The 26,732-nt window shown below is 33.0% G+C and overlaps 1 protein-coding gene across 1 annotated transcript in view; it reads left to right on the top strand.

The window, feature by feature from the left end:
- Window positions 1–26,732, top strand: part of LOC129218499 (glypican-5-like) — a 198,614-nt gene that overhangs the window by 34,528 nt on the left and 137,354 nt on the right. The window contains exon 2 of the mRNA XM_054852784.1: window positions 3,392–3,550. Coding sequence (XP_054708759.1) covers window positions 3,392–3,550 — 159 coding nt within the window. The remainder of the gene's footprint in view (window positions 1–3,391; window positions 3,551–26,732) is intronic.

Raw genomic sequence — 26,732 nt, 5'->3', positions numbered from 1 at the left:
TGTTGAAGCATTTATTGTTCCGTTCCGTCTCTTCAGAAAACTGGAAATTTCAGTATGTGCGGGGACAACGGGACAGGATACTTGAAAACGGCCTGTCCCGTACAAAACAGGACGTAATCTTATGTAAAGGACACAACCACGATTTAGAATTACATATCATACTAGGATGGCAGATAATTCCTTCATGCGGTTGAGAATTCGAAAGGCAAAGTTATTTCATTTGTGTTAAAACCTTAAAGCAGTTTGTTTTAAAACTTGACCTTAAAATAGTTTATTTTAAAAGAAAATGTCAACATTGTTAAAATACAAAAATTCCAATGTTCTCAATGCAGATAAAGTCTTGAGCTTTGAGTATGACGCTATGCAGTTTTTTTCTATGCGTTCAATATCCAAAGGAAAACTTTTTGTTCTTCTGAACTATGAATCTATTTCATTAAAAAAAAAAGGAATATGTGGGAGCAACTACATAACTTTTCTCATTGGCTAAAAAAAAAGTTACCTCAACAAAGTGTCTTGAAATAGCTCTAAATAAGTGCTTTGGTCACGGATAATGTAATTATAACACTGATAATGATACATTCTTTCACGAATAGAATTTGAGATATAATCCTTTCTGTTTTGTTGAATGGTAACAATATCGTTATATCTGAATCTGCAGGATTAACAAACGTATCATTAGCTTTTTGCTTGCAACTGATGGCTCAGTTGGAATTGTTTCAAGAGATTTATGGCTTTGCGTTGGAAATCCTTGAATCCTTTCTTACTTCTGATTTCAAACTGGGATCATTTTGCATTTTCACCGGTAATATTTCTCGGACTCTCTAATCTGATTGCTAAAACTAATTACGTCACAGAACATATACTCGCACTCGTTTCTTTGGGTATTTATTTGATTTATTTAAAAACTTTATTTAAACTGAATTGTAAATTAGTACACTGACGGTCACAAATGGGATATAGCTCTTTTTCAATTTTTGAACATGCAGTTATGTAATAATTTTCATGGGATTAAAATACGCAATATTTTTGCACTTTAATTAAAATTTCGTTTAAATAAATTATGTAAATATATACTTCATTCGTAAAAATCATTTAAATGAATTATTATTTGATGCATGTATTATTTTCTTTGGGGTTCATTTCTAGAATCATGAGGTTTTTATTTAAGGAAACAGATTGCTCCTAATTTAGACTCTGCACACAAGTTGATTTTTCTTTTATTTTCACCTATGATTTATTTCAAGTCTACACAAAACTCGGTAGTTTTCATTTTCAAAAAACTAAACCATGTCATCAAGGGCAGATTCAGGGGAGGGTCAAAGGGTCAGCTGACCCCCCAGTGACAATAATTTTATTATTATTATTATTATTCAAACTTCAAATTTTTAGATATGAAACACTGATACATAATTGTATGGAATCAATGTTAACCTTTTTTTTTGCTTCATTCTGTAGGGTTTTTCTTCCCAGTAGTACGTCATAATCCAAAGGAGTTCGTTTACTGGGCTACTGCTATTATGAGGTTTTTGTTCATTTTCAAAAGAACAATAACCTCAAATTAACTTAATGTTTTCCCTCAGCACTATTCTATTTCAAACCACACGTTGTGTGTTCTATAAAATGTTTATGTAAATCTATCCAACTATTTTATATAGTAACGTGACCAGCCTGCCTGCCCAATGAAATATGATTTTAATGAAAATGTGGGGAAATATGATCCAAGGCACAGGTAACACCAGTGAAAAATTTAGGGGGAGAGGGCGATTTGAAAGGGTTTTGTTTTCATTTGGTGCTGGGTGGGTTGTCGTAGCATATAAGGGGGTATGCCCACACCCTTGGGGGGATGGTCACCCCCTTTAACTATTTTTTTTAAACGGTATAACAGGCTGACCACTGAAACTTGACCCCCTTTTCAAAAAATTCTGGATCCGCCCCTGCATGTCATCATTGGACTTGCTGTTGTTATGTTCTTTTTTTTATTTATAAGTAACCATGTTTCTTAATTTGTAAGTAAATTACTGTAAAAATTGCCCTTTTAAATTTTAAATACTTAACTTGTAAAAGCATTTCCCAAAATTCCAGAACAACGAAATATAATTAAAAAAACAAAGAAATATAATTAAAAAAAAAACAATCTGCATTTAAAGAAGTATGTGTAAAGGAATTGATATTTAGCTACTCCATAAATATTAACTTATTAATTAAGAAATGAAGGCTATGTGCACCATTTATATAGTTTTCAAACTGCACTCAAATATTGTCTCGTTTCTTAATCCTAAAGCTCTAATTAACGTTAACAATATATAATTGCATTAAAATCTCAAAATATCTATCTTACAACTATTTTCCAACCAATTTCACCTAAAATGTACTTAAACATCATTTTCATTCCACGGGAATGAACAATTTTCTTTAAAAGAAATATCTCTGTTGCAACATCGTAAAAAAGTTATTTAATGGTTGAAGTATTTTGAAGTTTTCGTAGTAAAAAAAGAAAGAATTATAACTGACGTTTATTAAGAAGAAGAATAAAGCATATTATTTTTAATGAATAAATTTCTTTAATGTCTACTTCTTTGCTTTAATATTTTTAAAAATGGAAAATTTAAGCTCGTTATTGATGATCTGATTAACTTGCCATGAGTAACATGACTGTAGTTTTTTTTTTTTTTAATAGATAGAAACAGTATTTTGTACGAAAATTTATTGATACACAAAAATAAATATATTTTTCTTAAATGTTGCTTTATGCAACCAATTCACTGACTATTTGTATCCAAAGTTTTGAAACGATTCTGCCTCTTTTTTTATTCCAGTTTTGATTATTACAAAAGTTGTCGATACCATTATCAATTGGGAGATTTCTTTCTAATTTTGATTCGTCAAAGTTAGAAACAATTTTCTATTTTTTCTACGTTTAAATGCAACTTGTTTCGTTAGTTAAGACACAAGTGGTCATAAATCATTGACAATCGTATCGATCTATCTAGTTTTTTGCCGTAGAATTTTATAAAAGGTATTTTTTGTTTCAATAATGCTATTGAATAAGAAGCAGATCAGTCGAACCTTAAACTTTGCGGTTTTGAGTATTATAAATTTTGTTTCTGTGAAAAATAATAACGTTCATTCTTCTATATTTTTAGCTTTGTACACTTGGTTATGTTTATTTACTCTTCTAGTATTTTCTAAAGTTAAAACAAGGCGTAAGTAAACATAAACTAACTTTTTATGTAATGCCGAGTGGGCACTTTACTTATTTATTTTTATCTTTGACACATGATTAAAAAAAGCTTTAAATGCAAATTAAATATATTACATGTGACAATGTTGCAAGAGTAATTATGATGCATTCACCAAATTTATATGTGTCATTATTTTATTTATGTTGTAGGTGATGCATTAGAATTGTGCCCATCCAGTCAAACATGCTGCTCAAGATCTATGGAAACTCAATATAAAGATGCTGTTAAGAGAGACTTTAAACATCTATTGCAAGACGCTGGATCGTATCTTAAAACACTAATTACAACAAGCGCTACGAAATTCAGAGGTAAGACTTGTTTTTACTCAATATGAACTATTTCTGTAAACAGCGTGAACTCTGTTTAAGATTTTAAACTGAGGTAAAAATCAAAATGTCTCAAAAGACGAGCAAATTTACATCGAAAAGTAAATTGGGAATATTTAAATGTTTCCATTTAATCTGAGTGTGGGTAGGAGAAGAGGTGCATCCCCCCTCCCCAAAAAAAAGCAAGGGTTGCACCTCACTCTAAATTTTACGAAGAATTCCCCAAATCGTGTGCCCCCACCAAAGAAAGAAAAATACCCTGTAAAAATTTTAATGGCGCAGAATGCGCCATGGTGGGGAAGGGGAAAGCGGCCATGAAAATTTCATTCTCGTGCTTTGGACTTAAACATTCTTTAGTACACGGTAATTAATACATGAGATAAAATTTCACAAGCCACATTTTGAACACTTTTTTGATTAATACATATGAAAGAAAACTACGAAATAACAGCGTTTTAATCCTCGGGGCAAAAAGCATGTCTTTTTTGTCATTATTTCCTAGCATTCCCATAGTGAGCAGCAAATAAAACTTATTATATAAATGACACGACTTGAATTTTATGGTAGTTGTGTTAAAATACTGTTATAGACTGAGAGAAACAGCTTAGAAATGCACAACTTTAAGCAATAAAGTCTATGCAAAGCGTCACGTTAGGTGCTATTCAGAGGAGGGAAACAGCTTTGTTTTAATTTTATTACGACTTTATTTTTCTTTAATGCGATCCATCGATACATTTTTCACAGGGAACGAAGTACAAATGAACTGTTTAATATTTTCGATAAAAGCCCCGAATATGAGTACTTTTTGCTTTTGTCACCTATAACTGACATACTGAAAAAAAATAAAATAAAATAAATGAAAAATAAAATTCAGGGTTCTAGGATTAAAATCATATCAGTTTAAAAGTTTGAAACAAAAAATTTAGCAATGAATTTTAATTGTGAACAAAATCCGAAAAAGGTTTTTTTTCCTTTTTTTACAAAGGATACTTCCTTTTATACGGTACCACAAAAATAACATTAGAAAACAAATGTTCATTTCATAAATCGACAATATGCACTTCAAACAAATAAACTTGTTTTTCGATTAACAGCGAGTCTGTCTGAGCCTATTTCAGGCATGTCTTACACCCAAACCTACTGTTCACTCCCTGATCAATTAAAGATGACCTTGCGCAATATATGAACACACAGTACCATTTTCATCTTCTCTTTCACTTCTCAATTCTTCCTTTTAAAACGAAATAGAAACTTGTCTCGCCCCATATTGCTTATTTTGCTCGACATTGTCCTCTACCCCGAATTGCGCACTTCAACAGCATGGTTTTCATTCTTAACCACATGCATTAATTATACTTAAAATCGAATAAATACTGAAAAGACGCATTTGATTAAAGTTAACACAGAAGAAGTTATAACTTATAAAGTTATTATGTTCAACGTATAAGAATATTGCGTACAGATTACTTTAGCTCCATAAAACAATTTTGGAACTGTAAAAAAAGCAAACACATATAACCTCCACTATTGCAGCTCAGACAACTGCACTGTTTCTGGTCACAGCACAAAGCATCAACACTTACACAACTAGTGCCAACATTATCCGTTAATTTCGATTGCATTAAATTAAAATAAAAAAATAAGAATCACCATATTAAGGAGTACTGTAATATTGGGAGACTTTATCATATCATTTTATGACTGATTCCTATGTAACTAATATTGGAGTTGTGGTTAAGGTAACAGCTTACCACACCATGGATTTGGGGTTCTATACCACCGGTTTCTCCGTTTTTCGAGCAATCGTTAAAAATTACTAGTAAAAGTTTGAAATAGCCGTAAAAAATCGGCGGAGCATTAGAACACTAATTTGCATAGATTGAAAGGATTAGCATTTATTGATTGACTTTAAAACAAGAATTTTCATTCTGAAGAATTCAGATCATCGTTGTTTCAACATCCGCTTCATTTGCCATTAGCGGTGCGACCATAGATCTTTAAAAGGGATAGATAGGCCTTTCTCCTACAGCGCAGCGTATTTCGCGCGGAGAAAGTGGGGTCATCATGATTCTTCCGAGAATCACGTGATCAAGGGACATCGTGTCTCCCTCTTCTCGGGCAGCAGTGATATAACAATGCGAAGCGTCGTTAAAAGTCTAGGATTGTCTGAAGATTTTCATTATACTTATGTGAGAAATCTCTATATGTGTGAATCTGAGATTTTCTAGCGAAAGAGGGTTTGATGAATTTTATTAAAAAATAAAGACATAGTGAGTAACAGAAATCTTTCTTTCTGCTAAAGGCAAAAAAAGTCCCCATGCAGAGTCAAAATTAAGAATATTTTAAGCAATTTACTATACATACCGAGCATTATATTAAATCACTAAAAACAAGCGATGGAAAATTAGTTATAGTATGTCCGCGAAAAACTGGATTTTTAGGTTTCCTAATTTCTATGAAAAGTGTGCTGGGAACATATGAAAAGTATGTAGGTGCCCGAATTCCAGTTCTAAACTGCGTAATGACTTATAAGCTTACTCAGGATCACCTTGAAACTTTTTTCAATGCGATCAGGATGTGAGGGGGGATTCAACAATAATCGTCGGATAATTTCGAAGTGCGAAAAAAAGATTATTCATTCATACGGAAATTAAAGAGTCCAGTTCTTCAAACTGCGCTGATTTTGACAACCTTCAAATGCTACGATTAAATAGGAAGCGTAACAAAAATGCTTTGAAAGAAAACCTTTTCTTCCGATTCCTTTGACGACGATTTGGAAAATTCAGAAATCATCTCAATTAACATGACGCAGTATATTAATGATGTTTCTGACTACGCTGGATTTTTTGTCCGACAAGTGCACTCTGTTGTGAACTGCGACGACTGCAACGCAGTCTTAACTACAACAAATCAAAAAATAGACCTAATAAAATTTAAGAATTTTTGGGACGCATTCAAGTATGATAACTTATTGCAAGATTGCAGCCATTGAAATATGTACATTTGTGAAGAACAACTGAGCGAGAATGTGAAAAAGTTTTGGGAGTAAAACACAAAAATATAATGTTACTTATGAGACCACAAGAGTTATGCGAAAAATTTCGAATTCCGTTTTTCTAAGTTTAAATAAGCATATGTTGGAAACAGAAACAGCAGATTTTCTAGTTAAAAAGTTTATAAAATTAATCGTTACTAACTATTTAAGCGTTAGAATGTATCGCGCAGTCAATTCAAACAATGCAAATAATTCACAAAGACCAATAAGTAGGAAAGTAACAAAATTAATATTGTTAAGGGACAATAATCACTAGTTTTCTTCACCCTCGAGTTTAAATTGTCAAAATTATCATAGTCAAGAAAAGAAAAATTGGGGAGGGTGCGGAAGTCAAATGACCATTCATGTAGTTTATAATTGCGAATAATTTATTTTCTGAGTACTTAAAAAAAAAAAAAAAAAACACTGAAGTTGCTTAAAAATTAGGAACAAACCAAAATTATTGGTTTGGCTAATATAGTGTTGGTGTGAAACGCATGCGAATATTAGAATATTATTTAATTGAGTTGATATTCGATACTATTTACATTTGTATTTCTAATTGGTTTATGGTTTTAGATCGGGTTTTATGTTAAATTGTTGCACTGGCTTCAAAAGTTGTGGGAAAAAGCACGCATTGAAACTAATTATCTGTATTTGAAAAATTTGATTGAAATAAAAGAAAATTTATAAGGTCAATTTTTGTTTAAGATTTTTGAAGACGTCTTTTTCTACTCAGTATTTAAAGCACTTGAAAAAAAAGTTTAAATAGCTTGTGCGCCTGCTTCAAAAGTTATGATGGGAAAATATCTAATGGACCATTCCATGAAAAAGCTGTCATTTTCTCCCGCATTTTATTAAAAAGTAATAACTTAAAAAGGTAACAAAGAACATTTCTTGCAAAAGTACAACAAATATATTTGCGATTTCTTAATGAAAAAAAAAGCTACCCTTTTTAATTATTACTTTTAGTGAAAAATATGAGATGTTACGTGAGGGACAGAGTATTCCGTTTTTCTTTAATAATGGGTAAAATGCTTTAATTTAACCCATGCTTAAAGGGGGGGGTTAACCCATGCTTAAAGCATTTAACCCATGGGTTAAATGCTTTAATCTCCCTTAATTGTGCAAATGATCGTGGCGCAAAGTGATTCTCTTCGATAAGGGAAACAGTTTCTTGTGAGGGGAGTCCCTTGATCACGTGATGTCCAACGGGGGATGTTGACGCACGCTCTGAGGAGAAAAGTGGGGAGAAGGCACATCTATTCTATTTTAAGATCTATGGGTGCGACTGGTCTATTTACAAAAGTTCAACAGGCCGTCGCAACTCATTGTCAAGTAATTTTATGCATTTCCGATAAACTTTCATATTTTAGTAAAGGGAATAAATACGTATATAATCTAATTCACTTTGAGTATAAAATAAATAACTCATTTCAGCCCAAGTAGGCCAGCAATGTCAGCATGAATTTTTCTTTTAATAAATAATGACACAATATTGACAATAAAAATACAATAACCCACCGCCGAGTCCTGTGTTCACCCTTCAAAATGCACCTATGAAACGCCAGCTGTTATTTTAGATGGTTTTTATCAAAATTCTAAATTTAGAATTTCAGAACAGAGTCATTAGAATTTTATTTCCTTGAAAATTTTATGAAGAGAAAAAAATTGTAAAATGTAGTATACGTGCGCGTACGTACTTAAAGTCTGAAGTAAAAATCTTAATTTACTCAAAGTAAACCAGCAGTGGTGTAACAGAAAGAATGATTTCTACTTTCAATCAAATATGAGGCAACAGGGGCGTGCAGAGAAATTTTGGGGTCCGTCACAAATGGTTTTTACGGGCCTCCCTCCATATTGTTTACCCATACGTCCTTAAATATATTTCACCTCTATTTTTTGAAATCTCGGGCCCCCTTCAAGCTGGGGCCCGGGACAACAGGTATCCTTTCTCCCTCCTGTGCACGCTCCCGTGAGGCAGTGAGAAGCAAAGGGATGTAAATGTCATAATTAAAAAATTGGAGATAACCAGTACATATGGTAGGTGAACCTCTCCTCTATCTTGGCGCAAGAGATAGCGCTAGTAGCCCTGATAGGTGCTGTTCTACAACATGATTTAGAAAACCTTTCCAATGATAGCCTACCTGAATTACACTTAAAATGCGTTTTACTCAAAACTTGAAAATGTCTACTTACATCCCTTTGTTCCTTTGCTTCTCCCTGTCTCATATGATGTGGACGAGGACAAAAAAATCCAAAAACACACTGGGGAACCCGTGTTCACTCGTCAGACTGCAACTGTAGGATTCCAACTGTCATATAGATGTTATATATTTATATTGTTAATTTAAAATTCGAGAAAAGCTAGAACTAACATTTCATTGAAATTTTTGAGAAGAAAAAGTTTAAAATGTAGTATGCATGCAAAAACTAAATTTTTCTGAAGTTCGCTCAGATCTTATCAGTCTTTTTGTTGTAACACCGTGGAAACTGGCTTTTTTTTCATCTAAAACTTTTCGCGCAATCTACTGTAGTTTGTCGAGTCTAAATTGCGTCATTAACCTTTCTGAGTGACTGGAGTATTAAATATCCTTATCAGATGGGCAGGAATCTTCGAACTTGAAAAGCCTCAGCCTTGCTCTGGAGAGTTAATACGCAGCCTTCAATAATCTTTGTTTAAAATGAATTGAAAAAAAGAAGGAAGGAAAAAATGGAAAAGAAAATCGTGACAAGAAATTTGCGACGTCTTGCGCCCATTTAAGGAAGAAGGATTGAAAAAAAAAAAGAAAAGAAAAAAGGTAGACGCCTGAAGAAGAGGTGAGTTTTCTGTTTGTTTTGGTTGCTGTATTTCTCATTTGACAGAACGACATTCCATCGCACACCCAGCTCTTTGGCAGAGTAAAAAAGATTTCAGCAACCTGTTCTCCCCCTTTACCCCTTCGGCCACTGAAAAATCCCTTTTTAAGGGATCATTAATCCAATCAGGACTATCTTTTACCTTATGGCTATATTTTAAGAAGAAAAATTCCTCATTTACCTAATAAAGGCCTATAATCTTCTCTAAATAATCATTTTAAACGTAGATAAGGATGCTTGGGAGTTAACTTCGTTGTAGACAAGGCTTCTCGTGAACCCCCCCCCCATGAAGGGGATGAATTTCTATTTCCAGACAAGTTCATAAAAGGGCGTTTTCTGAAATAGTGCGTGAACTATTCGCATATTTCTAGGAAAATAATTGCGAAAGTTTTATTTTGTTTATTCCTTTATTTTCAAGTTGAGCCCTATTCATTTCACTTTTTTTTTTCTCCGTCAGAGATTTTGCGTTCTACCTCGTACTCAACATTACGTCGGTTTAAAATTTTTAACCCTAAAAAATATTACCTCCACTAATGAGCCGCATGCATTCTTTGAAATTTCAGCGCAATTTCAAGAATGACAATTTGGGTTGTTAGCCTAGAGGCAAGTGATTTTTCATTATTTTCTTCTTGAAATTGCTAGTGATTCAAGGAGATTTATGATTTAGGCTACACAATGCCCCAAAAATAACAGAATTTTTTTAAAAAAATTTCATTTTTCGACGGCCCATCTAGCTGGGAATTTCTTCCAAGTTTTAAATCCGACAGCCAATTTTTCTCTAAAATATTTAAAATTTTCTATGTTTTGTCAGAGAGAAAAAAAAAAAAAAGCTGAGAGGAGGTGGCCAGTTTCGTATTCACTTCAGAGCATTTTCTCAGTCTAAAAATTAGCTAGTTAAAATATACTTGATTAAATTTATTCCTTAGGAAAAATGGTTGTAAATTTCAATTTTTGCTCTCAAAATGTCGTTTATTTCTTTGCGCTCAGTATTCGTCGTTGAGCTATTCGTCATTATTCTTCAGCTACGAGTATTATCAAAAGAGGCTATTATTCAAGATATTTTTATTTGTCGTCACACAAAATTTTTATTCCTTAAAAGCTTTGCAGTGCAATGCTCGGCCTACCAGTGGTGCCCCAAAACATGTGTACTCAATCATATTTAGTGAAAATAGTGTTTTCAGTGTATTATGAGTTAGAAAATAATTTATCTCAAAATTGGAGCTTTAAAAGCATTTATTTTTTTTTACTTTGTGCCATTGTAATGTTTCCAAGATCAACGCTTTGACGAAAATACCTTTAAAGCGTTTTCGCTAAACTTGTAATTCTGTCGATCTGGGTATTTTCTATTCCTTAAATATTTTCTACACACCTTTTTTTCTGATCGAGATCGAGTCTTGGCTTTTTCAGACACTTTCGCATTTGTTATAAAAAATGTTAGTACGATCTTGAGTCAGAGAGTTAAATTTTTTTTTTTTTTTTGAAAGATGTAAATTTAATATTTTCAAAATGTTTTTTTTTTTTTTTTAATTCGACAAAAAAAAAAAAAAGCTTTTTTGTCGAATCCTTAATTAATACGAACTTTTGGTTCCGATATCTTAGTAATTTTAAATCACGTGAAATTATTTAATCTATATATATAAACATGAATGTTTGTCTGTATGTCATCCATGAACTCAAAAACTATCCGGCAGAATTGGCTGAAACTTTCATCGTTTGTTATTTTTGGTACTGGGAATGTTTATAGACCAGTTCGAAAAAAATCCGATCGATAGTTCCTTTTTTATTCTAATTTAAGTCACAATCCATTGGATAAATACGAATAAAATTATCGGCTGCAGAAATTAATTCGCGTGAAAGATCTCATTGATAAGAAGTTAGCTGTTGCCATTTTTCTTGAGTTTGCACAAATAAATTCTTTCTTTATTGTTTTATGGCTTTTCATGCAACGGGGGGATTTAAAACTTTTTCTATTTGATATTTTTAGCGACTGATTGACCTTGCAAACTGCGTGAGTACAAAATTTGAGTATAGTCACGGCTTCACTTGATACCTAGACCGATTATTATGAAAATTGCTATATATATGTATTTTTCCACGGAGAAGGTGCATAATATGCTCATTGAAGCCACTCGCCACCAGGTGGCACTGCAGAGTAGCAACTTCTACCCCATTCAACCGATTGTCATGAAAATCAGTATAATGATGTATTTTTTTGTTGGCGTAGCAACGCGCGTCGGGTACAGCTAGTAACAAATAAAAACAATAAAAATACGTTTTCGATGGATTTTTAAAATGTTCACACAAAGAAAGAACAAGGACAGGAGAGAGAAAGTACGTCCATGCCCTAGCCGGGACTCGAACCCGGACCTTCCTGTCGCAGTCAGACTTCTCTGACCACTAGACAAGGCAGGTAGCAGAGTTTTTAGCACCGCAAATATTAATGAAAATCTATATTATTAAAATTAGCGCCTGACAAAGTGATTAAAGTTTGGTCACTTTAAATAGGAGATATTTTCAAGTCATCTGCCACGAAGCGGCTGCAGCGACAATGATAATTCCCCTGGTAGGAAGGCTTTGCCTAGTCCGGGGCAGCCAAATGCTAAACATTTACCTGGATGGCGCAGGAGCTGGCGAGGCGAGTGTAGAGCTGAATTCTTACGCAACGTATATATTAATACAGTCTGGGAGCGTCTGTTTGTTTATCCATATCCTCCTAACGTTCTGCATGTCAGAGGAATGTACCATTGGAAATAAATGCAGTTTTCATTCATTTGGATCTTATCAGTACGAAGTTACCAAATCGTTACCTTCATTTTTCTTTATTTTTTACCTCTCTCAAGAAATTTAATGACTTTGAGGTGCAAGATTTTATTTTAAGACGGCCGTATGTAGTAGGGGTGCGACATCGATGTCGATGTTTCGGAAACATCGATGTTTTTGCTAAACATCGATGTTTTTAACATCGATGTTTTACTTTCGATGTTTTCGGAACATCGATGTTTTGGTTTCAATGTTTTTTCGATGTTGATGTTTTTGTATTATAATTAAAAATTATAGTAATATTTGCTCCAATTTTCTCGCTAGGTAATTAAATTTACGTATGGAATTGCTCCAAAAATGTCATTTATTTGCGCACATTTAAAAATATCGATTTTTCTGTGTAAAGGATGATTTTTGGAAAGATCACTACAAGATGGTAAAAGATTACTGGAGGGTGAGGAAGAGGTTAAAGCTATTGGAAGAACTCGACAATGGTAGTCTGTTGCCAGTTCTTGCAGTCAATTCTAAGACTCCAATTCTTAAACTAAAGGAGAATCCTATATATTACTACGGTGAATATTATAACTGTACTAATTCAGAACTGTTAAAAGTTGTGTCGAAGTATTTGATAGTGATGGCGACTTATGTTTCACCGGAAGGAGTTTTTTTCTCTGCCTGGTGGAATAGTCAGCGAAAAGAGAAATGCGCTTAAACACCAAATATTGGGGGTTACTTATCGTCTACCCAGGGGCGGATACAGACTAACATTTTAGGGGGCTCATGCTAAAGAGTGATCCTCACCCCTCCTCCATGAATAAACTTATGGTTTTTGGTAAGAAAAATTTCTGAAACTGCTTAGGTGTTTAAAAAATACCACATCGGTCAGGGATATGGCACCCAATAGGTCAAAAACCTCACGAATAAATTTTATAGACAATTAAAAGAAGAAGTATTTCAGGTATTTACTTGTAAAAATAATTCAAAAACTGAAACAAAAACGGAAATTATTTACATTTTATCCATAAAGTGTTTGAATACAATGCAAACAGATAATATTGTCGACGTTTTAGGGAGGGGGTCATGACCCCTATGACCCTCTCCTTGTATCCGCCACTGCCTAGGTGGTGTTTTGCGCTAACACGACACTCAAAGTTTACATTTCTTGCACGATAATAAATCCTAAACACTGATTTAAACTAATAATCTATTTACAGCACATTTAAAAATAAACTCAGCACGACTAAAAACTGAACTATCTAAAAATTATAACAGAAAGAAATTCTAATCTATAGAGACTTTACAGAAAAAAAAAACATTTATGGACTCAAATGTTTTATCGATTGAAGCGATGTCTGAAGCTTTGGATATGGTTTTACAAAAACTACCGTTGATTAAATTTGTTGCTTATAACAGCAAACACGCGGGCGTCAGAACTTCTTTATTACTTTTCATTATACTGGCTCCTGAACTCAGCGCCGCAGACTAACTGTCTGTCTCGAGAAAAGCTATTTTTACTGTCTACATATTTTAAATACATATGCTATAAATAGAAAAGTGACAGTTAATCCCCCCCCCCAAAAAAAAAATCGAGAACTATTTACTGTTTCTTATTATGGTTTCGGTCCGGCTTTTTTTTTTTCAAGCAGTCATTTTCACTACTCAAATGCAATGAACCTTGAAACAGATTATACAGTATTGTCGCAGATTTTGATGGGAGGAGGGGTCATGATCCCCCCCTCCTCCTCCTTGTATACACTTCTTACGGTTTCGATCAAGTTTTTTATTTTTTCGAGCAAACATTCAAATACTGTTGCGGGTTGGGGGGGGGGGGTGTTATGACCCCCTCACTCGTATCCGCCACTGCGTCTACCCTCAATAAGCCGTCCACCAATTACTCATAATTTGTGTTTAACTTTTTTGCACTAACAGTTCAAAACATATTTCTTGCTCTTAATAATAATTGTCAGAATTAATTTTGTATTTTTAATATAATTTTCACAACTCTTTCTCTGTACTGTAAGTGCTATGATATATTTTTTCGCAGATTTAACTAGTTTGTATTAATTGTTGCATGTCTTATTATCATTTTTTGTCTTATTATAGTAACAAGCTGTTGCGAAATTATTCCTATTAAATTGTATTTATGATTTGCAGTTCAGTAGTTTCAATATTTTTGTGGTGTTCGTATGCTTTTGTATTGCTTAAATTAGACGCAATGCCCTGATCCATTAAGAAACATTTGTTAGAGATTATCATCTATGTAAGTTTGTAGTGTAGTATACTAAAAAATGTATGTTAAATATTGACAAAACGATCGATGTTTTAAAACATCGATGTTCAGAAACATCGATGTTTTTTGGTCGATATATCAATACCATCGATGTTTTAATTTCCAACATCGATGTTCTGAAACATCGATGTTTTGCCATCGATGTCGCACCACTAGTATGTAGCTGTCAGCTCTGAGTTAGTGAGTGCCGCTAAACACATTTATTGAAATCTATTGTCTCTTTTCCTTAGATGAAACTTCCCCCAATTTGCGCATGGTTCAGGTCTGCTCTGATTTATCAAAATAATAGTGGGAACATGGAAGTAAAGGGATGCAACTTGGGGATGCAAAATAACGTGTTCAAAAATTCTTCTAAAGTTTAATAGAAAAAGACAAAAGATAGCAGAGACCCATCCTCGACCTAACACCCATCTTTAAAATGGAATCGATTTTGACTGCAAGTTTTGGTTTTCGAGAATGAACAATACACAAATCACCAAGAAAGAAGAAAAAGAGAGAGAAAAGACATATATAAGATAGACACAGTGCATACTCGTTCTCTGTGGTTATGCTTGTGCGAGAAAAGTTTTCAAGGGTTTACTGTTCATTTCAATTTCAAAACATTTTAACAAAATATGAAAAATTGACTCAATTATAACGGGCCATAGCAATCCATTCTATTCAGTCCAAATCTAGGCTTTCTTTCATAAAAAGATTAAATAGTAATAAATTTATGCTTTTACGCCAGACACCTTTCAATATCTAGGCTATATTAACATATTTCAAGTTAATAAAAATCAATTTCTCTAAAATCTCGTTAAAGGTAACTGTCCTTGAAAATGTTCTCTTCCACTCTTCCCGATTTTAACGGGCGGCACTTCATGCTTGAAATTACCTTCCAAACAAATCAAGTTCCCATGATAATAGACTCTCTCGGCGCTCTCCAAAGGGAATATTTGGAGTGTATTTAGTAAGGTCATTTTTATGATAAAATTATTGCTTCCAGATTAAGTTTCGTAACTTACTTTCATTGAAATATGAAAACGGGCCTATCCAAACTTTATGGGTATCTTTTTTACATAGGTGATTGTTTTTAAGTTTTTAATTACCTTATATAAAGTATAAAAGATATATATATATATATATATATATATATATATATATATATATATATATATATATATATATATATATATATATATATATATATATATATTTTTAAAGATATATCTTGGCTTTTTTTCAAGGTGCGAGATCATAAGAAGTATGAGTGCGAGATATTTGAGAAAATGAGATGCTTTTTTGCTTTTTTGATGTTTAAAATGTTTGATATTTTGAAAAGAAAAACAAACACACGTTGTAAAAGAAAAACAAAAAACGTGGTAATACCAGCGATACCATCAGTAAAGGTGGATTCGTGAATTTTGTGATTTGTATTTTGCTAAAAAAAGCCAAATGGGGGAAGAAGATTTTGAAAACCATCTATTGTCAAGCACTTGAACCTGAAATTAACAATAAACAATACCGATCATTAAACTCGTTTCAAAATAATAATGATAACAAAATAATAATAATAGTAATATATCAAACGAAAGTCTGCTTTTCGCTCAGAAAATGGATTTAAAAAATACCTTTTCTAGCCTTTACCGAATATAATAAATCTCTCATTTCACAAGACTTTCGGAAAACAAGTAATAATAGAAATTATATATATATATATATATATATATATATATATATACTAGCCGCCTGCGGCGACCAGCTGGTCCGCCTTTTTACGCCAGGGGTGCCGCCTTCGGCGGCTGCTTAAACAATTTAGCGACGACATTAATCAATGTTTTCTCTATAAATCAATATTTTCATTCGTTTTTTATGCCAATGTTGCTTAAATAAATTTCGTGGCGGTGTCAATCAATCTATATCTATCTATATCATTAATAATTTGAATAAAATATTTTCTAGATCTGTCTCCAGTTTCGTCGTTTGGAATATTTTTAAAGGAGGGGGAGGGGAGACACAAACGACGTACTCTTCATACAAGTTTTGTCGAAAAATAACAAAAAGCACTTCTACTTTTATGTGAAAGCATTGTTTTTTCAAAGTCATGGTGTATGTGGAGGAGGGAGGAGGGGGCATTGACACCCAATGTGCAAGCAGCCACCTACGACGGCTGTTTGGCTAACTTGTCATTTACCTTTTTACTTCAAGTTTGCCGCCTTCGGCGGTTGTTTAAATAAATTTGGCAGCAGTATTAATCAATCCATTTCTATCTTTTTTTTTGTGCCATTCACATTTTTACGCCAAGATTGCCGCCTTCGGCGGCTATCTACCTTTACAATCCATCTCTATTTATTTTGACCTCCTCGCCCATTTCCTAATAAAAACAAAGAACACTCAAAAAACCGCTTTCTTTTTTATTTAAGTAGAGCAAAAAAAAAAAGCTCAAACTCCCCGTAGGTGTGCAAAAAGTAGCGTTTGACAAAGATAAAAAAAATCTCGCTCTTTTTATTGAATTAATGCGCACAACTATGAAATGTAACGTAGTATAGATACAGCGAAAGGTTCAGCTTGAGGGGGAGGATGGAAGAAAAAATAAATGCAACCCCTAAATAAAACAAAAAAAAAAAAAAGAAAGAAAAAAAAGCAAGCGCTGCCGAAAAAACACGTGGTCATAACGTCAGAAAATGTAGAAGTAAGCTATATAGTAAAAAAAAAAAAAAAGATTTACATTGCTTGCGATTAAGATTCCATCGTAAATATCGAATCGAATCCCAAGTAGTGACGTCACAGGCATAAAAGATTGAAGACCGCTTTCTTCGACTGATGCGTGAAAGGACATGATGTGTTCAGCATTAAAAAAATTGTAAAAAAAAAACTATTGCGTATTTTTAAGAACTTTTTTCTTCTGAAGAGGGCGAAATGTTTTTACTATTACCAACTTAAATTTAAGAAATGAGGCTTTGATACTTCTCGCAGGATGATATTAGAAAAAAAAAATAAAACCCAGGAAAACATGCAAATTAAAGGTTTTTTGAAAAATTCATAAAAAATACAAAAGTTGTTCTATCTTCAAAATTTTTTTTGTTCATCATATTTAAAATTAAATTTCCGACACTATAGTACCAAAAATATTTGTCTGACGCGATTGGTTCGGGGTCTGTGAGGTTAAAAGTACTAAAAAATGCTAAACATCACATAAAACATAAAATAACTTTTTTCTAATAAAAATATCAAAAATCGAAGCCCGAGGTGCACAACTTCAGCAAAAACTACACATGTATACCAAATTTCATCTTTCTAGGCCTTACCGTTTTCCCGGGATGCGCGCCACACACACACACACACACAAACATCTTATTTTATTATATGTATATATATATATATATATATATATATATATATATATATATATATATATATATATATATATATATATATACAGTCAATCTCTACTTAGATAAAAGAAAAAAAAACTCTTAGTTACTTTAAACTAAATAACTACAATTACTATTGATATGTATATAAGTGTGACAGAATCACAATATTAAATGTTAAAATTTTAATTAAAATTAAATTAATGAACTACTATTTGAAAAAATTGTATTAACTTCAAGCGTCACTAACTACATGTTTTAAAAATGTATCTGAACTTAAGTGGATAAATAAAAAGTATTTTATTAACGATTGAAAATTTGAATAAGATATATAAATGTATATAAGGAGTGTGAAATAATAGTAGGAATTGAAAAGAATAGAGTTATTTTTCGTATAATTTGTGGAAGTATTGATGTTCATAGAAACTCGGAATCTTATTTCTTGTTTTATTTTGACTCTCGTAGATGCTCCTTTTCAAGGGGACTAAACCTTCTCTTCTGTCTAGTACGCTAAATTCCAATCATTTAAATATTTTTCTCCTACTTTGCTTTTCGTTTTTAATCACACTTGTTAGCTTTTGGAAGTGATTATATTTGAATAGGAATGGGATGTTATTTGAATAGGAATGGGATGTTCAAAAAAGCTGATATTCTTAGTGGAGCAGAGAACGTTTCATTATTAGGATATGGTCTTAATATAAATATCTCATAACATTTTTGAATTTAACTATTACGCACGAGGTATCGAAACTACATCCTTTGTATGAATCATTCATCAATTGTCTCACAGGTATCCAAAGTACACGTCATATAAAAAAAAAAATTACGAATTTCTAACATTAAAATTATTATTGAAGGGCTCGGGGCAAGAATGTGAAATGCCACATAATGTGAATTTTTTAGTACGCCAATTTCCAATTTATAAAAAATATTTGTAGAAATTTTCAAAGGTATTATGCATTCTATATTCTGCAGTATTAAAACTAGATATGTATTTCTCCAAATGACATTAAAAAAAAAACATGTCTATTTCAATTTTAGTTATAAGAAACAAAAATTTTCATCAAAAAGTCACTCTTTGTCGCTTGTCACATTTCTGACCCGAGTCCTACAATAAAAATGGTTTAGGGTTGGTTGAACTTTTTACTTAAAATCGGAGTATATTTTTTCCTATCATCCCTAAATGATGTCTTCCGGTCAAAATAAAAGTATGTACGTCTTCATATGTATTTTACCGATATATTCCAAGATTTCTTCTTTTTGAGAACACCGCAATTGGTAACAAAATGCAAAAATTCTCCACTAGATGATGTTTTTTTTTTTTTTTTTTTTTTTTTTTTTTGCTTATTTCATAACCTTTTCGCATATCTCATCCCTTTTAAATCTTCTCATAGTTTGAGAGTGGTGAGAGTACGTCATATGCGATAAGCATGTGACCCTTGTTTTTGTATTATGCAGAGGCAAGTCTGAAGGTAGACTGGACCTGTTTTATCGGCATTTCTAAACATTAACCTTGAAGCCTCAGGACGCGCTCTCTAATGTCATTGACTGCGGCTCCATAGAAATCTACTTGTTTATACGATTTTATAAGGCTTAGGTGACTCGATGAATTAAGCAGTCGTGAGGAAATGAGATGTTTTAATCGGTAATTAAGACCATGCTCCGTCTGGAGTGATTCGGTATTTCGTACTCTTCATCAACTTCGACAATCCGTAGGATTAAGTTATAACCATCATATATAGTTAATTCTTTATAATCAGAATTTTTTTGACTATTTTGAATCTAGGGAAATTGATAATTGAATATTTCTTCGTGAAAACGGAAATGAGATATTTTAATTGGTAATTATGACCACGCTTCGTCTGGAATAATTCGATATTTTGTACTCTCCATCAACTTCGATCATCCGTAAGATTAACTTCTGCACAGTAACAGATAGTCAGTTGTATACAGTCTGGTTACTTTAAACTATATTCAATATTGTACAAGTTTGAATTGAATTTGTTATGAATTTAAAAACGTATGCTTGTTTGGCTCAAGAAATTAAAACTTTGCTACGGGTCTGAACCGATAAGTATCGCTATTTATCGATATTTATGCAAGTTTAAAAAAAGTGGGAATACATCAGGACGCGCTCTGTAATGTCATTGACTGGATTTGCATTTATTTACCTGTTTGTACGATTTTATAAGGCTTGAGTGACTCTATGAATTAGGCAATCGTGAGGAAATGAGATATTTTAATCGGTAACTAAGACCACACTCCGTCTGGAGTGATTCGGTATTTCGTACTCTTCATCAACTTCGACAATCCGTAGGATTAACTTATAACCATCATATATAGTTAATTCTTTATGATCAGAATTTTTTTGACTATTTTGAATCTAGGGAAATTGATAATTGAATATTTCTTCGTGAAAACGGAAATGAGATATTTTAATTGGTAATTATGACCACGCTTCGTCTGGAATAATTCGATATTTCGTACTCTCCATCAACTTCGATCATCCGTAAGATTAACTTCTGTACCGTAACATATAGTCAGTTGGTTACAGTCTGGTTACTTTAAACTACATTCCATCTTGTGAAGGTTTGAACTGAATTTGTTATGAAACTAAAAACGTAATCTTAAAATTGTATCATGTAGGGGAAACCCGGCTAAAGTGGATACCCCGGGCAAAGCGAATTTTGCCTGTAACTCCCAAATAATTAGTTGGCTGGCGGTCGCGTTGTCATAGCAACGGTCGTCTGTTGCTGCTCCGTGTGCGGCAAACACGTCGGGACGATTTCGCCTCACACGTTGCCAGTGAGCGAACAAAGTATGTTTTGAGGAAAACAAAATTAGTTTACAGAGGTTAGTGTTTCATTTATAACTTTAATACTATTTGTGACATGTTCTTTGTTATGAGTAAGATTTGATGTACGATTATGTAGCTTTCAACTATCCGTAGACAACGAGTTTAGATGCTCTGTTTTTTTAGCAAATTTTAGTAATCTTAAAAATGTACCTGAAGGGCAAAGCGGATTGGGCAAAGTGAATACCATATTCACTTTGCCCGGTCATGACAAATCACTTCATCCGCACCTGGAAGTCCTTTAATATTAAGATCTCAAGACAATACTACCATTGAAGACCGTCCTTATACTCCCATGGGATCTGAAACAACAGAATAAGTCCAAGGCAATTATGTTCCCGTCGCTTCATCCAAGCCTGGATGTTCTACGAACTACTACAGTCCTTTAGTTTTACTACCTATTCCTTAGCCTGTTAAACCAATAACAACACCTAAGCAAAACTACAGTGATCTACACTCCAGACAAGTACTCCAGTAAAGGACAATCATAGACAAAAATTTGAAAAATTCAAAAAAGACTGTCATGAGCAACTAGATGATGTTTCGACTAAAGCTTCTCAGAAGACTATTAAAAAGACCAAGTACCAAAAAAACTAATCAAAAATCTATGCTACAAAACATAGGACTGCATAAGAGAATGATAAGAAGAAGGAAGTAAAGAAATTTGATGATGTAAGGTGCATTTTCTGTTATGAAATGTCCATTGAAGAAGATGATCAGCCAATGGAACACAGGATACAATATCGTATTTGTACTCAGTGGTGTCATAAAGAGTGTTCAGCATTCAAAAATGGTAATGATTTTGTTTGTGATAACTGCAATGATTAGTATTGTAGCAGAAAAATGTTTTTTTTTTAATATGCTCCTAAATTTTGGATGTTTACCTTTTTTTTAAATTTCTTTGCTTGTTACAATAATTACTACAATAATTAGTATTGTAGAAAAATACATTTTTATATGAGCCTTTAATTTTCAATGATTAGTTTATTCTTAAGTTCATTTTCTTTGTTTGTAATAACAACAATAATTAGCACTGCAGCAAAAAAAAAATGTTTTTAAATATGTTCCTTTTATTTTTGACGTTTATTTTATTTTTAAGTTTAATTTCTTTGTTTGCAATAACTACAATAATTAGCATTATAGCAAAAAATGTTTTTTGCATATGTTCCTTTAATTCTCGATGGTTATTTTATTTTTAATGTTTAGTTTCATGACAAATAATGTTGCTTTTCGCTTTGACCTTGTAACGAATCCACTTTACCCGGGGTGTTGGGCAAAGTGGATATTCATGCCATTGTTGAAAACTGGTCTTATATCTAATAGTGTAATTAATATTAAGGACAACTGTTATTGCATTACGCAAGTTCATTAAATGATGACTAATTATAAATATTTGTTTCAATTTCTTAAGTTATAACTAAACGACAATAATCAAGAAAAGCTTAAGGTATTCACGTTGCCCGGGTTTCCCCTACTGAATGCAAATAATTTTTGAAACAATATTTTTCTACGATTTTGAGACATCGGTATATCAATATTGCCATAAAAGATATTGCTTAAAAATATACAAATTTCTGCTGAAAACATCGCAAATGAATTATATTTGCGTTCATACTGCCCTGCTACTGATATCTATTTTTATTCCAGATATTTTTTAATTGAACATTACGCTTAGGTAATGTCATTCATTATGCAATTATTTCTCGAGTTGAACAGTTGATTAATCAAATTTTGGAAAATAGTTGTAGTTTTGTATCTCTACAGTTTACACAAAACCTAAAATTTGACATACATGTACACGTCGCCAGTTTTATATATAGAAAACTCCACTTTCTAGGCAAAGCAGTCTTTAAAGGGCGGTTAATGCTGGTTCAATATTAATGATTCTAAATGCTTAAAAGATATTTAATATGGTGTCGATTTACTGTTTAGTAATATTTTGTGAATGACAAGTTAAGAAAAAGATAAACCGCAGCATGGAGTTAGTATTTCAAATTTGGTTAAAAGTCGAACTAAAAAGTCGATTTTAAACCTGATTTTCCTCTGTCAGCCGAATACGTTTTCTATTTTGAAGCTGAAAATATAGCGTAAACTAAACAATATAAACTACGAGACACATATTGTTTTATAGCAAGAAAATCGGGTTTTTCTTCATAGCAAACAAATTAAATTGGTTGGTAGATTTGTTCTATCTTCGATTCATTTTGTTTCGTTTCATTTGCAGTTGAGTTGTTTTTCCCCTCAGCTGATTTCCTTACAGATTTGAGACAACTTTCGTCATCGAAGTTAATCATCGATAACCTGTTTCAACAAGAAATATTCGTGCTATGTACATTTTCAAAGAAATTGCAATCCATCTTCTTTACTCGTCATGATTTCCATTTTTCTGTCGCATCAGTGCTGGAATTGTGATTTTTTTTTTTTTTTTGAGCCAGGGGAAATCTTGAAACTGCTGCCCTTAACCATTTTTTTTAAGTTTCAATATCAAGTTTCAAGAGACCCCCCCCCCCCCCACAGAAGCGGGGTGACTTTTCTGTCCCCTAGGGGTCGTCGACCGGGGGTAAGTTGGGGAGCTTACCCCCCCTCCCCTCTAGATCAGTCGTTATTGTGTCGCATAAATAATGCTGTTCTATATCATCGAAAAAAATAAACAAGTCGCCTACTCATATTTAAAAGTTAGTTAGGCAAACAGGAATTTCGTAATTTGATGGTAGTAGGCTCGAGTGCAAAATGCAATTATTTTAACTAAGGTGGTTTGCACCAAAAGCTGAGGTTCTGCGTCTGTTCATTTTGTATGAAAAGATAGATTAAATGCAGAGTGCAAGTACATAACCTGAGATAAGGAGCTTTGTTGCTATTGTGCCTGCTGTGAAGCCGGCTCAACTTATTTTAAGACATGGGGACTTATTTGTACACGAAAACAAATCATAGCAATATTATGAAAGGTAGTGCTAGATAATAAATGATGTGATATATTATAACGAATAAATACCTTTGTGCTTGAAAATTAAATTAATGAATTTCAAACGTTTTGATTCACAAAAATTTTTGTGCATCAAAACGTTGCACTGTAAAAAAAAAGTGTAAGGTTACCAGTATTGATGGGTGTAACGTTACACGAATTCTGAAGTGTGTAACATCATTGTTTTAAAAACTCAAATTGTTTGGGGAACTTTGCACTATGGTTTCAATAAAATTCAAAGCGCATGCGTAAAGATCAGAATCGGCGCAGAGCAGGTTAACTCTTATTAGCGAAACGATAACCGTTCTTAGTGACCGAGAGGTAAAAGCTCTTGCTCTGCGACCAGAATGAGATTCGTTCTGGGTTCTGACCCCGCTCAGATCATTTTTTTCTTAGTGCAATAAAAATGTATTGTTTGTACATTAAAATAAAAAAATAGTTATAGCTAAAATGCATGAACTTAATAAATCGTTCCAGAAAGTCTGATGAATGCTTAACTTTTGCAAGGATACAGAACATTCTGGTGTTACCTTACGTAGAAATGAGTGAGACGTTATGTTATAGTTATAGTACCATGGTGTAACCTTCCAGAAGCGATATGTAACTTTGCATCAGTTACATCAGTTAAGTTACTCCAGAGCAGTAGAGGCAGCTAAGCTGCCACCGATTTTATGGAGTAAGGTTACATAAATTTTTTTACAGTGTGGTAATTCATTCATTTAATGTGATATATTGTTGATAAATGTTATATTATGTTGGCATATGAGTAACTAGCTTTCAGCTGTCGGTAAAAATAATGTATGCTACTGCAATCTCATTCCTATACACAATAGCGAGCTACTTGGGAATCTCCGGGCGAAAAATCAAAATTCCGTTTAGAAAGAAAAATCTCAGTCAAGTCACAACGAAGTCCTTGAGAAGAGATGTGTTGCCCAAGAATGAACGGGTCTAAAAGACCGACTCCTTAAAATGTGCAGTACGATCTTATAACGAACGAACGTTCGTTCTTTTGAACGATGGTATTTATTTTACGGTTTTCTCTCTGTTATGCAAATTTTTTAGGTCATTTTTTTTTAATCTCATTTGATACAGCATTCATTTTATATACATTCAAAATATTTTTTGTTGTCATTTCGTTTGTGACCATCAGTACTTGGTGTTGCGATATTTCTATTTATAAATAACGCACTATTTCAAGTAGGTTATATAAGTGATTTTTTTACGGAAAGTTTATGCGTTACGTCAACTTTATTTATTTATTTTTTAAAAATAAAATTTAATTATCCAATTTTGTCCATTATTGGAATCAAACCTGCGACTTTTAGAATGGAAAACGTATATACCTTACGTAGCTGCCACGCGGTCACCATCTCTTACAAAATGAACTATAACTGCTTTATTTATCTAGATCACTATAAGATATTTTTTGATTAATTTGTTATTTGCATATTTTCTTACTGTTTGGTAATTTTATTTGCTTTTCCTTAAAATAATATTACTGATCCAGTAGCACATTTTAAATGTACTGAGCAACTCTCGCAAGGAGTTCACCTGCAACTTAAATAAACGAACTCGTTGCATGGGTTGAAAAAAATGAACCATCCTCTGATGAACGGTTCATTAAAAAGAACAACGTTGCCCATCTCTATCCTTGAGTAACATTTCGTCGTTTTTGAGAATTTCGAGCTTCGACGCAACAGTTACGCTCAGATAAGCTCTCCAGTTACTCTGAAGTCGACTGGAGATAATGGATAACTGCATGAGATTGATAAAATGCGCTGTTTCATACTGCTGCAATTAGTTCGTATTGTAGTAAGTTGCGTCGTATTGTAGCAGAGTGTGGTGCATTCTGCTTCAGTACGACGTTAAGCTGTAAAAAGAGGAGAATTATTAGTAAATAATTAACAGTATTACAGAATTAGAAAATACAGCCTTCACACAACTTGGGGTTCCCAAGTAACAAAAAAACACCCACACGCACGCATACATTCGTTAAAAATTTATTAAAGATGTTAACTCTCTTCTGAAAGTATTTTTTAAACTCATCAAATATTAGTTTTTCCCTATAAGTTTGAAAAAATACACGCTTTGTAAATTCAGAAAGTCACGCTTCATATTATTGTTCATGTGTACAATAAAGGGTTTCAACAATAAATATCTCTCATGTAAGCGATGCCATATTCTTAATATGCATTCCACTAGTGCACTTAAATGATAGCATATATTTTAGAACATCGTAAGCTTTAGATTTGAAAATTTACTTTAATCTGACTGAGTACTACGATTCAGAAGCTTAAGTTATCTTTTGATGAGAACTATCGTCTTTGCACTTTAAAAAAACACTAAAAACATATGTTTAAAAACAATTTCATTTTTAGAACCACCGTGAGGTATTTCCAGAGACAGACAAAAATTGTAAATTCGATGGAGCGAGGAAAATACTTCAAAGCAAATTATTTATTAGTGCTTAGGCCGTCCGCAAATGAGATCATTCTTTGAGGTTAAAAGGCACGGGGGGGGGGGGGGGGGGGGATCGTAAAAGGATGACAGTTTGTGACAAGAGGAAGGGAGGGTGTACACAAGAAGTGAGACACAACTTTTTTCAATGAATATGTTTGTAAAAAATAGCGTGACATGTGAAAAGGGTAGAAGTGAAGTGTGATACATTGCAACAAGGAGAAAGGGGCAAAAATATTGAAAAAAAAATGTGACATCATTTATGGACAACCCCTTATAGTAAAATTCATATAATAAAGCTGCTGAAAGATTGTTTCGAAAGAACTAACCACCAAGGTGTTTTTTTAGTTTAGGAAAATTCAGTGTAACATAGCTCCCGAAAGATTGTTTTGGAAGAACTAACTACCGAGGTGTATTTTATTTAATCGCCCAGGATTTTTCTGACTCCGCGTTTTTCATGTGCCTTTTAAAGATAATCATGCCAACTGAAAAAGAAGCACAATCCCGGATTCACTGAAAACCTAAATCAGGGTCATATCCTTACCTCAATGACCCACCATTCCTATTCCTATCTCAAAACGTGGAAATATATTTT

This window comes from Uloborus diversus, chromosome 3 (assembly GCF_026930045.1).
Source record: "Uloborus diversus isolate 005 chromosome 3, Udiv.v.3.1, whole genome shotgun sequence".
Lineage (NCBI taxonomy): Eukaryota > Metazoa > Arthropoda > Arachnida > Araneae > Uloboridae > Uloborus > Uloborus diversus.
Note: the sequence above shows the minus strand (reverse complement) of the source record. Positions and strands in the feature narration are given on the sequence as shown.